This window comes from Buteo buteo, chromosome 2 (genome assembly GCF_964188355.1).
Source record: "Buteo buteo chromosome 2, bButBut1.hap1.1, whole genome shotgun sequence".
NCBI lineage: Eukaryota > Metazoa > Chordata > Aves > Accipitriformes > Accipitridae > Buteo > Buteo buteo.
In genome coordinates, this window is record NC_134172.1 from 74,992,902 (window position 1) to 75,009,391 (window position 16,490).

The 16,490-nt window shown below is 41.5% G+C and overlaps 1 protein-coding gene and 1 long non-coding RNA gene across 3 annotated transcripts in view; one reads left to right on the forward strand and one right to left on the reverse strand.

Annotated features, from left to right (window-relative positions):
• The window catches only part of LOC142026866 (uncharacterized), a 107,770-nt gene that overhangs the window by 87,578 nt on the left and 3,702 nt on the right, over positions 1–16,490 (reverse strand). The window lies entirely within an intron of this gene.
• Positions 1–16,490, forward strand: part of PHACTR3 (phosphatase and actin regulator 3) — a 115,484-nt gene that overhangs the window by 82,398 nt on the left and 16,596 nt on the right. For both annotated transcript variants that reach the window (XM_075020279.1, XM_075020288.1), the window contains exon 8: positions 2,650–2,803. In XM_075020279.1, the coding sequence (XP_074876380.1) occupies positions 2,650–2,803 (154 nt within the window). The remainder of the gene's footprint in view (positions 1–2,649; positions 2,804–16,490) is intronic.

The following is a 16,490-nucleotide window of genomic DNA, read 5'->3' on the forward strand; positions in this document are numbered from 1 at the left end:
GTGCTGTACAGCATATACATATATTGCTTTCAGTGCACCCAAGATGCACTGAACTGCCTGCAAATGCACTACGCAGATGGCCAGCACATGGGCGGTACGTCTATCATGTTCTGGAGACACTGGGCTTAATGTGCATGTGCAGTCTCTCTGCAGCAATCTCCTGACATGACCAAATTCCTCTTACCACCTGTTTAAAATTTCCAGGTGAAAATGAGAACATATTCAGGGATACCTGGGAGTTTGCTAGCCCCAAATGTGCTTCACGTTGTTTCCAGAAGGAATTCTGTTGGTTCCTGTGCTGTATGGATCAAGCACTGCAAACGCCCACTCTACACCCACTCCCAGTGTGGTGGAGGCTTGAAAAACTTGACAAAGTCCCAAGTCTGTGGTTTTGTGAGCCAAATGTTTCTGATGGAGTCATATATTCAGTTAGCAGAAGGCTCTGCGTGGCATCAGCCAAATCATTTAACTTCTTTACCCATCTGTTAAATGTATACCTACTACATCACAGAGGGCTGTATGGTTTAATTTAATTAATGTTTGCAACAGACTTTGAAAGCATTAGGAGGAAGGTGCTAAACAAGGGCACAGCTTTTAGGCTCTAAGTGAGTTTTTGAGCTGATTATGGCTTCTAGAAAGTTTAATTTTAGACAACTACAACTATCAAGAGACTTGTCCCTGCTCACACAGGGAGGCCATAACTACTCTCTCCTCCAGTCTTCCCAACATGTATGTGTGTATGTGGTATAGACTCCTCCCCTCTGCATAAAGAAATTTTAGATCAATAGTGATAATAATAACTTGGTCCACAGATCCCTAGCAAATAAAACCCCAATATTTGGGAACAAGAATCTATTTAGGATTTAGAATCTTGCCAACCCCCAGAGCATTCTTTAAAAAATAGACTATAATCCTATCTCAAATGCCAAACAAAAATACCAATTAAATGTCATTTTCTTTAAAAATGAGGTGACCTTTTCTAGAAAAGGTGAAGCACTAAATTAAAAAAACCACCTTTAAAATAAAAAGGAACCAAAACAAAATAACCTCCTCTTACACACCACACTCCCAAGATGAAACAAATGCAAAGATTTAACTGTAGTTCTTGCATACTCTGACAATACTCTAAACCCCATCTGACTCGTGCTACTCTGTAATGATAATTTTTAGACTCCACTGAAGCCCTGGACTGGACACCAGAAAAGCCAGTACAGCACAGCAGAGGCATGCAGGGATCTGGTGTAAATTTACTTACTTACAACCCACCTGTGGCATCATTGCTGAAGACTGCAGTCCAACCAGTATGACTCACTGGTTTTAATAGCACTTTCCTCTTCTTTTCCCCCCATCATTAGCAAGCTACCCCTCATCAGATACGGACATCACCTTAGACTTTCAGTCTGCATTTGAAAATAAGATGGCTTTCTACTTTACAGCCATTTTATTACGTACCTTTCCAAACACATGGCAAAATGGTTTTATAAGCTCAGGAGTCCAATTTTCATTTGTTTAGCCCGCTGAAGTCTAAAAGATACAGAAACACCTAAGCTCAAACACAGTTCGCTCTAGTAAGAGTGAAAGGATGTTTCTAATGTCATCAGAGGGGCAGCATCAAGGACTCAACATCCAGCACACTGAAGAGCATTAGACTCCCACTCAGAACAGTTGCTGCATGTTCTCCCATGAACAGTTCTTTTGTAATGGCAATGTTTTACATTGTCTGGTTTGATGGAAAACATGTGTTATCATATTTTTACAATAAGCACAACAGGTCATGCAATCACAGTAAGTATTTGTGTCTCTTATTCCCTGAATGCCCAATTCAGTTGCAAGCATTCCGCAAATCATTATAAAACCTGGCCTTTTCTTTCATTCCTTGGAATATTTTACCCCGCTCTCTTCAGAGGGAGAGACCTAATGTCAGCAGTATAGTATTGATTGCTAAATGAAAGAAGTTATGACACACTGTCACACTGGACAGGATGTAGACATACATAATGGCTTACATTTAGCTTTAGAGTTACACGTGGTGTCTGATCACAATTCTGATGTTCTAATTTCTAATGCCAGAAAACCAGAATGACATTTTATATATACACATATTTTTTTTTATATATATATTTGGGGGTGTGTGTGCGTATATACACACATGCCAAGCAACAGCTTCGATTGTTCCAGTTACCATTTTCTATTCCTGGTTATACATGGTGACCCAGAGAGGAAGATGTACGTGCCCCTGCCACTCCTGCCACTGAGCGATCCAGTCCTTCTGCAAAGGAACCACTAAATGGTTCAGGAAATAGGGATTGCTCTGGGCTATAGGGATGCTCAGAGGACTGAGGCAAGATGCACAGCCTTTGACTTCTAAATTAGTGACATGAATCATGTCTCAGCTGCAAATAATTTTCACCTGAGACCACTGCTTACTTAACAAAGATAACAGAGGAATATAATCCTTCTGCATTTGTAAGCAATTTTGTGTCTGAGCCCTGCACAACTGTAGTGCTACTTACTTCTATTATGTGTAATGCTAATTGCACACTAACATACAGATTGCTGTCACTCTGTAGGTTTCCCGCTCTTCATATGTTCATATTTCATCTCCAGGAGCTGTCTTTCTAATAACTTTCTTTTCAATGCATGCCCCAGGTACTTTGCCAAGAAAATGCAAGAAAGAACTGCTGGCAGTAAAACTACGAAACAGACCAAGTAAGCAGGAGCTGGAAGACAGGAATATTTTCCCAAGGAGGACAGATGAGGAAAGACAGGAAATCCGGCAGCAAATTGAAATGAAACTCTCAAAGTAAGTCTATCTAAGAACAGGGAGGAACCTCCATTTACAATTGAGCGTCCTCTGAGTGCTGTCAGATGAGACAGTCACCCACCCCCAAGTCCATTTCCTGCAGTGAATCATACACAGACTAATACAACACATTTTTAGCTGTCAATCAGACACATGAAAAAAACCTTAAACCCCTCTTCAGTCAGGATTCTCTTGATTTCAACAGAAAACAAGACAGAAGTCAATGTGGGAGACAAAATTCTGCCAAATCTACCTGCATCTCCACTGACGTAATCAAGATTTTTATGTCCTCCAGAAAGGCTAGTGCTTTAACAAAAATAATCATATAATTATTTATTACCCGATTTTTCTTTGTCAGCACTAGCTGAATGTGAGGATAAAGGCAATTGTTATAGCTGCATATTTACTTGAACAAGGGAAAGCTGCTGTATGTACTGGTGGCTGTATTTCTGCTTTAAGGAAGAAGGAAGCAAGTTCAGCAGCACTGCCCTCACATGGGTAAGGTGTTTTTGTAAGTCCAGCTGCAGGGAGGAGGGATGGTCTGGTTTTGATCAGTAACCAGGGCAACAGGATAGAGCTATGAAAGAAATAGCATTACTGTAGTGTGTAGCCTAAAGCAAAGATTTAAGGTAACTGTGAGGCTCAGACTGCACCATTTGGTTTTTGTGTGTGTGGTTTTTTTCTAAGAGCTACATTTGGATATCTGCAAACATGAATATTTTAGATGAGACAAAGTGGATTGTTAAATAATCTGTGCTGCGCCTGCCCACACTGGGACAGTAAGCACTGCTTGCCGCCAAAATGCTTGGAATTAAATTGAGAAACATGAATAGAAGTTCATTTTCAAGGCTTATTAAATATTAAATATCTCAAGCCTCTCCTGAAAGAAACATTTATTGATATTTAGACTAGCTCATTCATGTGTGTGCATTTGATTAAACTTTACCTCAGGGGACAGGGAATGAGAAGCACGCATATGGATCAGAGCACAAGTCTTAATGGACCAGAGTTGATGGAGGAAAACATCACTGCCATCACCACACTTGCCCTCAGCTAAGAAATGAGCTGCTGAGTGAACATAGATGAGATTTTGGGTGCACTTCATGATGCCCCTGCAACGTTGGAGATGGAATAATCACCTTCCTTCAGTCTCAGGGATTGCTGTTTATTCTTTGTAGCATGGTAGCACTTAACACCCAAAGGAGAACAGTGCATTGTGCCAGTGACTGCACAAGACAGATCAGATGACAGTCCCTGTCACAAAAAACAAGTACAAGCCATACAAGTAGAAAATATTACATTACAATTTACATTAAGTTCCAAGAGTTACAGGCAGAGCAAATCATAGATGTGCCACATTAATACCCATCGTCTTAGGAAGGAAAGTGCCATGGACCTTGAGCATGGCCTCGATCATCTTGACCTTGCAAGCTGTGTATTCATTTCAGGGAAATATTTCAAGCTGCACTCTGATATTGTTAATTCCAGTATTTTGGTCAGTCAATTGCTCGTGAAATGTCTTCATAGGTCAGGAGCCTAATTCTATGGCTCTAAAATACACAAAAAATGCTTTCCATCCCACTGCATCCCTAAAACCAAGATCGACCATCACAGAGTATTCACTGAGTGAGATTATCTCATATCCAGCCACATCTCATATTGCTGAAAAGGGCAGCAATAGAGAAGGTCACATCTTTTTTCAATACAACCTGACTTCTCTTAATGCAAAAGGTCTAATGCAATTGCAGCTTCAGGTGGTGTAACTACAGGCTTTATCCCTGTCTTTTCATTTACTATTTAGCTTGCTTAATAATGAGCCTAAAGAATTATTTTAAAGGAGGCATACCTAAAGTGAAGTGCTAGCACAAGGACTTAAAAAGGAAACCGCTGTGTTGGTGAAGAAAAGGGCTGGTCATTACTAGAAGCTGGGAAACGTACTGTCTATAGCTAAATGCAGTGAAGGAAGCCTCCATACTGTCTGCTGTGGTCTTATGGAGCAATCTGTAGTGCAGGCCATTAGTCTCATTGGTAATGTCTAAAGCATGGCTAAAAGCCATCTTTGTTCCAAGTGCTAGAAGACAGGCTTTCATTTAGCTCCTTCCTCCTGGAACATGGAAGATTCAGTGCATCTCAGGGAACAGATGGTGCAGAGATTGCTGGAATAGCCAGGAATGGCAAAACAGATTCGAAGCAATCTCCCACACAACTTCCAGCACATATGTGCACTGGCAGAGCTCAGCTCAGCTCTTAACTCATCCACCAGAATAGAACATGACCATGCAAACAAGCCCAGGTGATGGATGCATGCAGGAAAATATTTACACCAGAAAAAGCAAGTACATGTCCCCAAAAAATAAACCTAATAAAAATGGGTACTGGTAAAGGCCAAAGAGTCAAAGCCCTAGAGATACCCCTCTGTAGTTTCTGACTAGGTCTCACCCTACAAAACCCAGACCACCCCAGAGTCGCTGCTCAGAGCACAACCTGGCAGTACCGTGGAAATGTAACCACACTGGGAAGAGTGAAATTCTTAGATGAGATTTTGAGGTCTTTACATTCATTCATTTTACTGGTACTTGTGCAGCACAGTCTCTTTGTGACAACTTGGAAGTTTATAGCTAAGGAACATACTGCTAAGCGTTCAGGTGTGAAGTACTGACTGGGAAATGGGATCCAATAGAAATGTCTGTTCTCTGTATGATTTTGCTACTACCTATGCAGGTAAGAGCATGTTGCTGCTGCTGTACTAGTAACACACTGATAACAGCAACGGGACTTGCTAGCTCAGTTATGAATCCACATATACCATCAGGCTATAGACCTGTACTTTAGCACAAAAGAATAATGTATGGGCAGATTAGTGAGTAGTTATTCGATGGCTGGCTGCATAAGAACAGCAAGTAAAAGGCAGTTGTTTTCAAGATCAATATTTTTCAGCACATTTGTAGGGATTTGAAACTCTATAGCTGGCTAGCAAATTGCCTCAGTCCCACAGCTAACACAGCCTGGCTCTGTACTCTGGAGGGAAAGCTGTGCTGACATACATAATATGCAAAATATACCAAATAATAGTGTCTATGTAACTTCAAAAATGGGGAGACAAAAGAATAACAGTTTCTCAAAACCACTGTATTTTTTAAATGGTTCTGGTTGTCATACGTTTCAACAGTAGCTGTGAACTTGCTGAGAAAACCAACTCTCTACTACCACGCTGATGAGTGTTCATTCAGTCAAAGCTAAAATCCCTATTTTTTTTCACTTTCCCACTCATTCCATCTTGAAAGAGAGATTGAGGAATTCTGTTATACCTTTTGGGCCAGATTCTACTTTTACAGCAGTGCAGGTACACTGACTTCAGGTTTATTATTGACTGACAGCAACGTCAGTAGAGATTCAAGTATTCATTTATGTGCATTGTTGCTTTTGAAAAGCCTATTTCCCATATTTCGTGCTCCCAGCCAATTTAGTCTACCACTTGTTGCCGTGGAAACATGCACTTCTCCCTCCTCCTCCATCCAAAATGGCAGTATTCCATTTTCCCCAGATTTCCCTTTACAGTAGTGTTTCTCTTACTCATTCATGCATCCCCAGTGCCCCAGGCCATGGTGCGCACTTGCAATATTCTACTGTGCATTAGGCAGCAGGGCTCCCAACAGGTCTTGGTTCCCCTTATTATGTGTTCGGAGTGCAGATAATAAGACCTCAATGGAATTCAGTGAATTGAGAGCTCTTTGTGTCAAGAGGCAGAAAAGACATTTGCAAGTACGATTATTTGCAATAACTGCTTTCTGCCTTACAGACTCACTTTGTTCTAAGACAGGGTTTAAGCTGAAACCTGGGGGAGTGAAATAGTTGCTAGACTGAAGAGTGATGCAGGAAAAGGTTGTTTAATTAAATTTGGTACATGACTGTTTAGAAAGTTAATGTTTGAACTGCCTGGGTGGCTGGTACTTCTCAAGTATGCCTTGTATAACCACAGTTAAAGACATTCCATTATTACTTAATGTTTCAATGAAAACATGAATTCCTGGAAAAGATTATACTTGTAATTTTCACTTCATGTTCTGTTTCACCTCCTTGGATATTTGCATAAGACGACGTGATGCATTAAGCAGCACTTAAAAGATTATGGAGACGGGAATTCAGATATAGAAATGTGGGCATCAAAGGAGTGAGGAAGAATAACTTTTTGTGGACAGAGAGTGGAACCAAAAACTCAAGCACCTAAAACTGATCTTCACCACACTGAAAATCTTGGCATGCGGATCATGCTGAGGCAAGGTTTCTTGGCAATGTAAAGTGAAAAGGAGGTAGCTTTATTCAGTACTTTACCACATCTGGAAATCTGTAGTTCTAGTGCTGCCCTGAGGTTCTTGGAAAGGCATTTTCGAGTTGACTTGCCCAGAAACTGCAGACATAGCTAAATGCACACCCAGATTAAACCCTGGTTTGTACCTCAGCCTCATGTAACAGAGCGTGAAGTTCACAGTGCTGCTGGAGACAGAACAATACCAAGCAAACAGCACTTCAGATTTTCAGCCTAAAAGCATAAAGCGTGACAGTTCAACACAGAGCAATCACAAAGGAAAATTTTATCTATTGATGAAAGAAAAGCTGTGCCCTGTTTCCCAAGAACAGCATGTGCAGTACCACTTCCTTGCAGAAATGTCTCAGTGCGGTTTTGCTCACTGAAAAGGCATCGGCACTCCAGACCGAGAGATTCAGTGGGAAACTGGGCAGGATCCACAGAACTTTGGGGAACATCTTATTTGAATTTGAAGCAAAAAGAGGGTGTGGGTGTGTGTGTACAAACTACTAGTAGCCCTAATGCAGAAATTAAGTAGATAATGAACTGAGCCCAGTTTAGACACTAGCCTAAATTCACCTGGAGATTATCAAGGTTTTTTGATGAACCGTGCTCAAGCTCCCACTCCCTGAACTAGAAATCAGGTAACTGCCCTGATTTCAGAAGGCTGGGAAGACTTGACACAGATTTATTCTAGAGACAGAAACGCAGTGGCAGGCACAAAGAAAAGATCAGCTGTCACTGCTAATTAGCTGTGTACAATTTAATGCATTTCATTCTTATTTGGCAAGAATCATCCAGGTAACCTTGTCACTGATGCTAAAAATAACCCCAGCGAGCACAGCGTGGGCGTCTGTGAAAGCCTCAGCTCCTCACATGAGACAGGAGCTATATATAGAGCTACAATTTAAATCTGTGGGCGTGTGTGTAAGGCAAGGGAGTTTCTCCTTCTCCTTGCTCTGCACTACACAGCAAGATAAGATGCTGGCAGCAGGGACCAGCTGGAGGGTTGCTGTTGGAGATTTGCACGTGGCTGCAGTATTTTATTAACAGCTTGCACAGTGCCCCAGTGCTTTTTAAACCTGGTACTGTGTGAGGATTTGGGATTTTTTTAATGTTTTGTCCCTTTTCTATTACAGGCTCAGCTTTTCAGGCTACAAAAAAGAAAAATATTGTGGGGGATGGAGGGGAAGGATTGCAAGAATGGGGGAGGTGCAAGTGATGGCTGAGATTTTTTGGAGCCGACTCCAGGATTTAGATGTCCGGATCCCATAGGCATTAATACTCCCTATGCCCTTCCTTGGTGTCAGGCAGTGACACACAGTTGGAAACCCTGTTATGTACCCATTGACAGACAGCACTGGCCTTACAGTCAAGGGGGCTAAGGTTTAGTGTCTGCTGCCGCAGTTACTCTGAGAGTCTTCAAAGATAAAAATCAGGAGGAAAGGGAGAAAGCTAAAGTTTTGTTAACATCTCCAAGCAGTGAGTCAGTTTAGCCTCCTGTTTACAGGGCTTTTCAGGTCCAAGTCAGCTGCAGTGCAGCTCAACTATGTGTATTAGAAGAGGTTCAAGTACATCTGTACATACCATACCTTGACTACCCTGTCCCTTTCTCTTAAGGACTGAAGAGCTCTTGAGAAAGGTAGCCTTTCTTCCCTTTCAGTTATTACTCTTGCAAAAATAGAACGAACTTCACTAACGTGAATCCCTGGCCAGCAAGTAACAAACCTAACCAACCTGGGTGTGTGATCATAACAGACCCGCTGGACTGAAGCTCTTTAACCAGCGGTACTTGCTTCAGGAATGAAGCACAGTGCATGCACAATTAATTATGGAGCACCCTATCAGCTCTGGGCAAGAGCCATGATCTGCAGCTGAACCAGAAAGAGCAATTTGCTGTCTCAGATGAGCCCACAGCATGTTTGGCAAGAATTTTTGCACACACTAATTAATTTATAAAGGGTTGCAACACAGAGGACTTAGTCCTGTGAATTAGTTTTTAATTTGAACAACATGCACATGACTCAAAGCTGCTCTCAGTGCAGGTTTGTATCACTAAGGTTTCAGCATGCACCTCCTGTTGAAAACGTTGGGTATTACTTTGTGCAAACGTGGGGCAGTGTCATTGCAGAGGGCAGTTACTTTTGCCCGGGGACAAGAAGTTTCACAGGTCTGGGGCACAGCTGATGAGAGATTGTCTTCTGGGAAGACACTAATTCCTCACACTGCTCTGTTCTACTTCCCTGGCTCCAGTGCTGGGAATTCATAATCAAACATGTTTTCCACAGCACAGTGAAGGCAAGGGCAGCAGGTCACTGCATTGCAGGGAAGGCAAAAGCAGAGCAGCAGGTGTAAACACAGAGAGGAATATCCAGGGCCTTTTCTGGGACACAGAGTCAATTCCTGGAATAGGTCTTCTGGCATAAATGGCACATGTGAAACTAGAAATAAAAAAAATCAAGGTTCAGAAAGCTGTAATGTATCATAAGGGAGCTTAATTATGTAAATAAACTTGCAGGAAAACTGCTAAAGCAAGTGTAATTAAATAAGGAAAAAACATTTTAGAGAAGAAAATACTGCATTTGTTTTGCCCTGCCAAACTGCCTACAAATAGCATTGTGTGTTCAGGCTCAGATCCTCTCTTGGAAATTAGGCATCTACACACGCCTGAAGATCTGGGCCCTAGGCCTGTAAAGTGACAAGCAGTCATAAACCAAAATGGAAATCCGCAGAAAGCCAATAATGCTCTGTAATGCCTTACCTTACATTGGATTATGATTCAGGTCCTTAAGCTAGTTTGGCTCTGCAGCACAAGTAATTACAGAAAGAAATTACTTTAATTTAATTTGCAGAGCTTAATCGATACAGACCAAAGTAAGCTGCTCTGGTTGTCACAGCCATTTGTGCTGTTTTATGACAAAACCCTGACCAGAACAAGGTGCTGTAGCAGTTGTGAGCTACTGATAACTCAAGGGTTGAACATGGATTCAGGCATTCACGGTGGCAGCCCTCACCATTTGTGGGGATGGTCGCTGTGTTACTGAGATTATTTAGGATTAGTTTTTTTGGTTTAGACCTGTTAATTAAATTCAGGAAAAACATTTTATGCACTTAAAGCCAAGCACTTACTTCACTGTAGTTGAAACAGAAGCAAGATAGGATGGACAGTGTGTATCTGGAAGACTATGAACTGGTATAAGCAAAATCTCAGCCAGAAAGGGGTTTGGCTACATGTTTTTCCATTTCAATGTACCAGTTTCAGACTTGCCATCGAAAGCATGTAAGAACCAAAGAGAGAGAGGGGTAGTTCTGGTGTTGTGTTGGTTCTCCCCCCGCCGTCCTCCTTTTAAACCTAACCAAATCTATATGCAGACCGGCTATAAATGAGTTTCACCGTAACCGTTGCTGTGAATTGCCTGCAGAATACCTAAGTGGATAGAATTCACTTCTCCCACAAAATTTGTACTGTGGCTTTTAGTTTGGGGAATGGAAGAGACAAAGCTTTCCTACTGGTGGTGTCACATTTGCATACACCGTACCTGGAGGGCATATGGCTAGTACCACAGCAGTACATTATCACTGATTTATGGGGCAGTGTTGTCAGATGAGTCATCTGCACCTTTTAAACATGTTTTTGGACTCTCTTGTAAGAACTGGCTCACCACATGTGATCCAAGGAAACTGCAATTCATACAGTTACTACAGAGTTACTACAGTTTCCTCCTTCTGCAGCTCTGAGCACAACTTCTGTAACCTGGTTCATTCAAGATCTTAATTTCTCCCAGGAATCAGAAGCTTGGGCTTGCTGCTTTCATATAGAAAAATTGGGTCAGTCTAGCACAGTTTCCACCTTTTTGAAATAACCTTAGAGAAGATGAGGGGGGTGGAAAATGAAGGAAATAAATATTTAGACACTTGGGGGGGAAGGGGAGGACACACAGGTCAGAACAGAAGGTCATTGTTTTTAATCAAACACTACTTAATAAATATTGTACAGTCATATCAATTATTAAAATCTAGTTCTAGCTAAATCTTTTTGATTCCATTGCCTGTGCCCACCTTGCAAGCTGCAGCTGTATAATCAGGTCTTGTGGGGGTTTTCCTGTTTGTTTGTGTAGCTTGGGAGCTACTTGGGTCAAACAGAGCACCACAAGTTTCCACCAGTATCTGTTTTTCAGGATAATTAACTCATCCAAGTGGCCAGCACACTTCCTTGACCTCTCCAGACTCTGGAGAGTTTTTTTTTTTTTCCCTGGAAAGCACTCTCATTTTCTATATTTTCTTTAGCTGTCACATGTAATATGCTAAAAGACAAAAAAAGGAGTCCCAGATTTATCAATCCATGCTCAAGTATTTATCCTGTGAAATGAAAAAGAAACAGATAACACCTTTGGAGGCTGAGGACCTTCTTCTCTTGAAAAGTCCACTTATGCAGAGAACTGTATCAAGGCAACTAGGAAACACACCTGCTCAAAGAACTGGCATGTTGGTAAAAATCTGATTCTTAAATCACATTAGAAACAGGTTACTTCAATCTAGTTAGTCCGTTGCTGTACAAAAATGTGACAGTTATTTTGTTTTATTAAAATTACACAAAATACTACTCGGCCAAGAGACAAACACCAGGATAAAAACACGAGTGCCTCACTGTTGAAAAAAAGCCCTCAAAATCAAGACTACATGACTCACAGATGAACAACCATTGTCATTTGCTTGAGATGATCATATTCATTAAGCAAATTAAATTCTGAATTAATTAATACTTCATTAGTTTTTCAGAAAGCATGCTAAAAAAAAATAGAAAGCCAGAATCTCACAACAGTCTCTCCAGATAGCAGCTGGTGTATTGCAAAGAGATCAGGCTAATTTGAGGGTTTCTGCAAAAGCCATATTCTGGCCAGGCTACACTGCAGCCTTATTATTATAATTATCACAGGGAGTGGCTACAGTACTTCCAAATACCACCCAATAGGGGAAAAACCCTCCTTCTCAAGAAAAGGTTAAACAAACCAGTACTAATGTGGTAAGGAAAGTTGTATTTATAGGCATTATGCAATTAAGTTTAAAGAAGTCTTTCTGCAGCCTGTTTACAACATAAAACTAAAAGGTAACAGAGAATGATAGGTATGGGGAAATACCAAGCTTAGATCTACAAGGACGATCGGAGCAGGAAGCTGAGGCTTAGCAGGGACTTTCTGGTGGGCTAGAGGCCCAGCACTCAAGTGCAGCATTACCTGTGACTTGCTGTGCATCAGCTGCAAAGGAAAAAAACCATACTACAACAGCCTAGAAAACCAGTGTATGATGGCGGTCATTTGCTGAGAGTCAAGGCCTGTTCTAGCTTTGATGAAGTCACTGCCACCCTACTTTGCTCTGCTTAGGTAACCCATATCCTAGCAGTCACTCAGCAGACAGAAAGCAACTCTAAGGAGACAAAGACGTGGTAAAATTGAATCCTTTCCCAAGAACACAGAGACCTCATAAAGGTTTGCTGTTGCAGCCTTGCACTTTGACAGTAAAAGACAGTGTATGTTGTACCAGAACAAATCATAGCAGTAATGTCAAAACTTAAATGCTCAGGTCAATAGGAAATGTTACATAATTAAATTCTTACATTTTGTTCAATCAAGGAACCTAGATTTCAAAAGCTCAGAACTTTCTGTCCTGCCTGAAATTTGCCAGCAACCTCTATTTGGATATACACCACCATAACTAAACACAGGATCCTAAACGGAACTAAGAAGGGTCCCAAAAAGCTTTGGGGAAGAGCAGACAGAATATGAGGATGACATTTTAAAATTCATATTCTCTCTGCATTTTCATGTTAGTTAGCCTGTCTGTAATGCTTAGTGTCACGCTTTGTGGCATCAAGTGACAAGTCATACTGCTCACACAGCCCAATTTAAAAACAAAGAAAAACAGAATCACTAAAATACCAGTTTCCAGTGGGAAGTGAATAAATCCCTGGAGGGTCTGCAAGTCTGGTTTTCCAGACAACACACTTTGGCACATTTTCCTCTTCTATACAATAGAGATACCCATATAGACCAGCTTTGCAGAGCACTGTGAGATCTGCTGGTGAAATAACTACAAAATAGAAGATTATTCCTGTCATCATGACCAGGGCACTCACACTCTGTAATTTACAGAGTGCTCAGGCCACATCTTTGAGTTTGCAGTGGAATTTCTCATTTCACTCTGCATGCTGGTAGCAGGAACACTCTTTGCACTGAAAATCAACAGATAACCTCAAGAGAAATTTTGAAAAAGCAAAAGATTAAAATAAAATAAATGGGAATGCAGTAAAGAGGCAGGAGTCGGAGCATGCTGTGGGCAAAGGCTGCGTGGCTCTGGCCAGCCTTGGTTAATAACAACACGAGGGCAAGCTGTTGGTATAGCTCTGTGCTGAAAAATGCTGGGCTAACAATAGTGTGCACAAGAGAAACAGAAAATAGCACAACAGATGGTGATACGCTATCTGAAGGCAGGGATATCCCATCCTTTTGGAGATGCTGTGTGGGTGAGTGACATGCGAGAATTAGAAAGTACTTGCGTTGCCAGGGAGAGTGTTCCCAGAGAGATTCCTGCAATCTGATAGCAGGTGTGCAGTCATACATATGGTCCCAGCTGGGACTGTCTATCCCAGAAGCATTTGCAACTTTAGGAATCACTATCATTTAGGGTTTTTTTCTTTAGGGATTACACAAAGCCAAGAGAGCACTGCATTTTCCTTGATTTACTTCAGTAATTAAGAAAGCTGTCCCTTGGCATAAAGCCTGACATTACCACCAGTTTGCAGAATGCAACAGCATGCCCTTTCCTGCTAGGGTTTGAAGCTGCTGGGTTAGTATGCTCACACAGCTTGATACCACCAGCTCTGGGGTAAATCTAAATCCTTGCTGTTGCTTTATGCAACACCTTGCAACGGCGAATATGCCTGCAGATGTTTATTGTCACTTCGCAGACTTTGCAGGTTGCCACCAAAGCATCCTTTATATACAAATACAGGTTACAGGGAACAGAAAAGTATATTCTCCAGAGCTCACATTGCATGGGGAAATTCTCAGCAGCTTGTATCCATGGCAAGAATGGCCATTCTCAAATCATTTTGCATTAAATGAGGGGGTGGAGGAGAATTTACATACAGTCAGCAGAGGCAGGCTGACAAGCTATGCATACCAATATTTCTTTGTCTGCTCTCTGCAAATCCAGCTGTGGTTTCTTCCAGTGACCCAAATCCCACAGTTGTACATTGCAGTGGCATCTGTTGGTAGGGGCAACTGTTTATAGGTTAAGCGGACAGTATTGCAGGATCTTAATGCTAGCTGTGCAACAGTGAGCATCGTAGCTGAATTCAGGACATTTTGGGACACTTCCATCCATGTACAGTATTTCTACTTGATGGACTCTGAAACGTAGCTAGTGCTACAGTCCAAACTGACATGTCTTTCTGTCCTCCTGTCCCTGTTCCCTCTGACTGCAGTGGCTGAAATTGTGTTCCTGGCTGCCCAGCAAGTTGAGTCATAAGCCTACAGACCCTTCATTTCTTACAGGGCTCAGGGGTGGCCCAGCCTTAGTCTCCCTGAAGGAGATCAATCACAAGCATTATATTAGGCATTGTTTATACAGTGAAGTTAAAACCTAACTTCTTTTTTCTTTTTGTACATATCGTTAACCAGTAAGCACCCAGGAGTATGCAACTGTTTGACTAGGAGTATTGGGAAGTCTCCATAAAGTGGCAGTCCCCACCACTGGAATAAGATTTGCTACTGGTCTACTAGTGACTGACTTTCAGACTCCCTACTGTTGCTCAAGCAGTGGCAGATGTCTTTATTTAAATAATATAATGGTAATACACACATAATGGGATAGAACTAAACCCCTGGGATTTGTACAATTCCTTTTGTTTGCTTGTCCTGAAACATCAAACCCACAATGTTCTCAATTTGCCCAAATCTGAGATACAACATTGCTTTTTTTTTTTCTTCCGTGGGAACACAGGGCTCCAGAGTTTTACTCCTACATTAAAAAAAATATTGCTTTGCAATGAAACATTTTTCACCATTTTCAGTGACCTGCACAGTGTGACCCAGATCATAACCAGCATGTGGTTTCAGTTGGAAGACCCTTCAACATACATTTTAATACACAGCCTTGAGCCCTCATCAGCCTTCAGCAGAGGAGTTGCACTAGGAGTCTGCACCACTTGCACTGTTACTTGAAGAGCATGTTCTTTCAGCAGTTTTTCTTGCTGAGCTATTTTTAGCTTGAATGTATTCCCCAAACCAGTTCTTTGCCCAGCTGCGAGGCAAAGCAGAAGCAAGAGCAAGCAGTAGTGCTGCTCACACTGACATCGCTACCAAAAGAAACACTCATCAAACTACAGACTCAGAGCATGTCTTTGGCTGAATAATCAGTTGTACTTTTGTCACCCTAATGACTAAATACTGTAATTCTATTACAAACAGGACAGATCCACTATCTAGCAGTTCTGTTAAACCACAGAGCGGGGGAGCAGATGGAAGGGAGAGGAGAAAGCTCCTGTTCCAAAATAAGCAGCTATTATATTTACACCCTAATGTAGGCACGTTAGTTCTTGTATATTAACTAATAGCTCAAGTGAAAATGAAAACCTTATGTTATGTCAGTCCTGGAACGTGCCACAACATCCTTCAAGAGTCCTTAACTGCATGTTGAGAGAGATATGAAAGCAAAAGCCTTCTGAAAGTGGTGGAAGGATACTCAGCATCTTCACTGAACTTTGCAGCAGGCCTTTGAACTGAGAGACAGGCTCTGGTTTCCAGCTGTGTCTGGCCTTTCTTCCTCACACATTGAGAAAACTATGAAACCAAAGGTCAAATGCAGTGAGGCTTTCACAGGTGGTGAAAGCAGTGATTACAGTAAAGCCTTCTCCATCCAAATCCTGTCACGTGATTAGATTCTAGCTCCATTGGTCTATTTCAGCCCACATGGTGCTTATCACTAAGTGACACTATGCAATAGCAAACCTGTCACAAGGATGTAGGTTGTTCAGGGACAGTGGGTTATGACACAAGGGTCACACTGGGCAAGTATGTAGTTTTTATTCCAACTGAAATCTGAACTCCTCATTGCAGGGCTTATATCACAGAAATTATAATGATGGACAACTGTAATTGCCTGGGAGATGAGTGACAACACAATTAACTGAACTCTTGCTGATTTGCAGCCTTAAAAATCCAGACTGAACTGAAGGCCAAACAAATGAATAAGATATGTAATTAAGGCAACATATACGACCTCTGCATTTATCCAGTATCATCTACTGGACACCCAAAGGCAGTTTTCTTATTTGGATGCAAAAAATAGTTTATGAATTATTGGGCAATTTTAAAGCAGTAA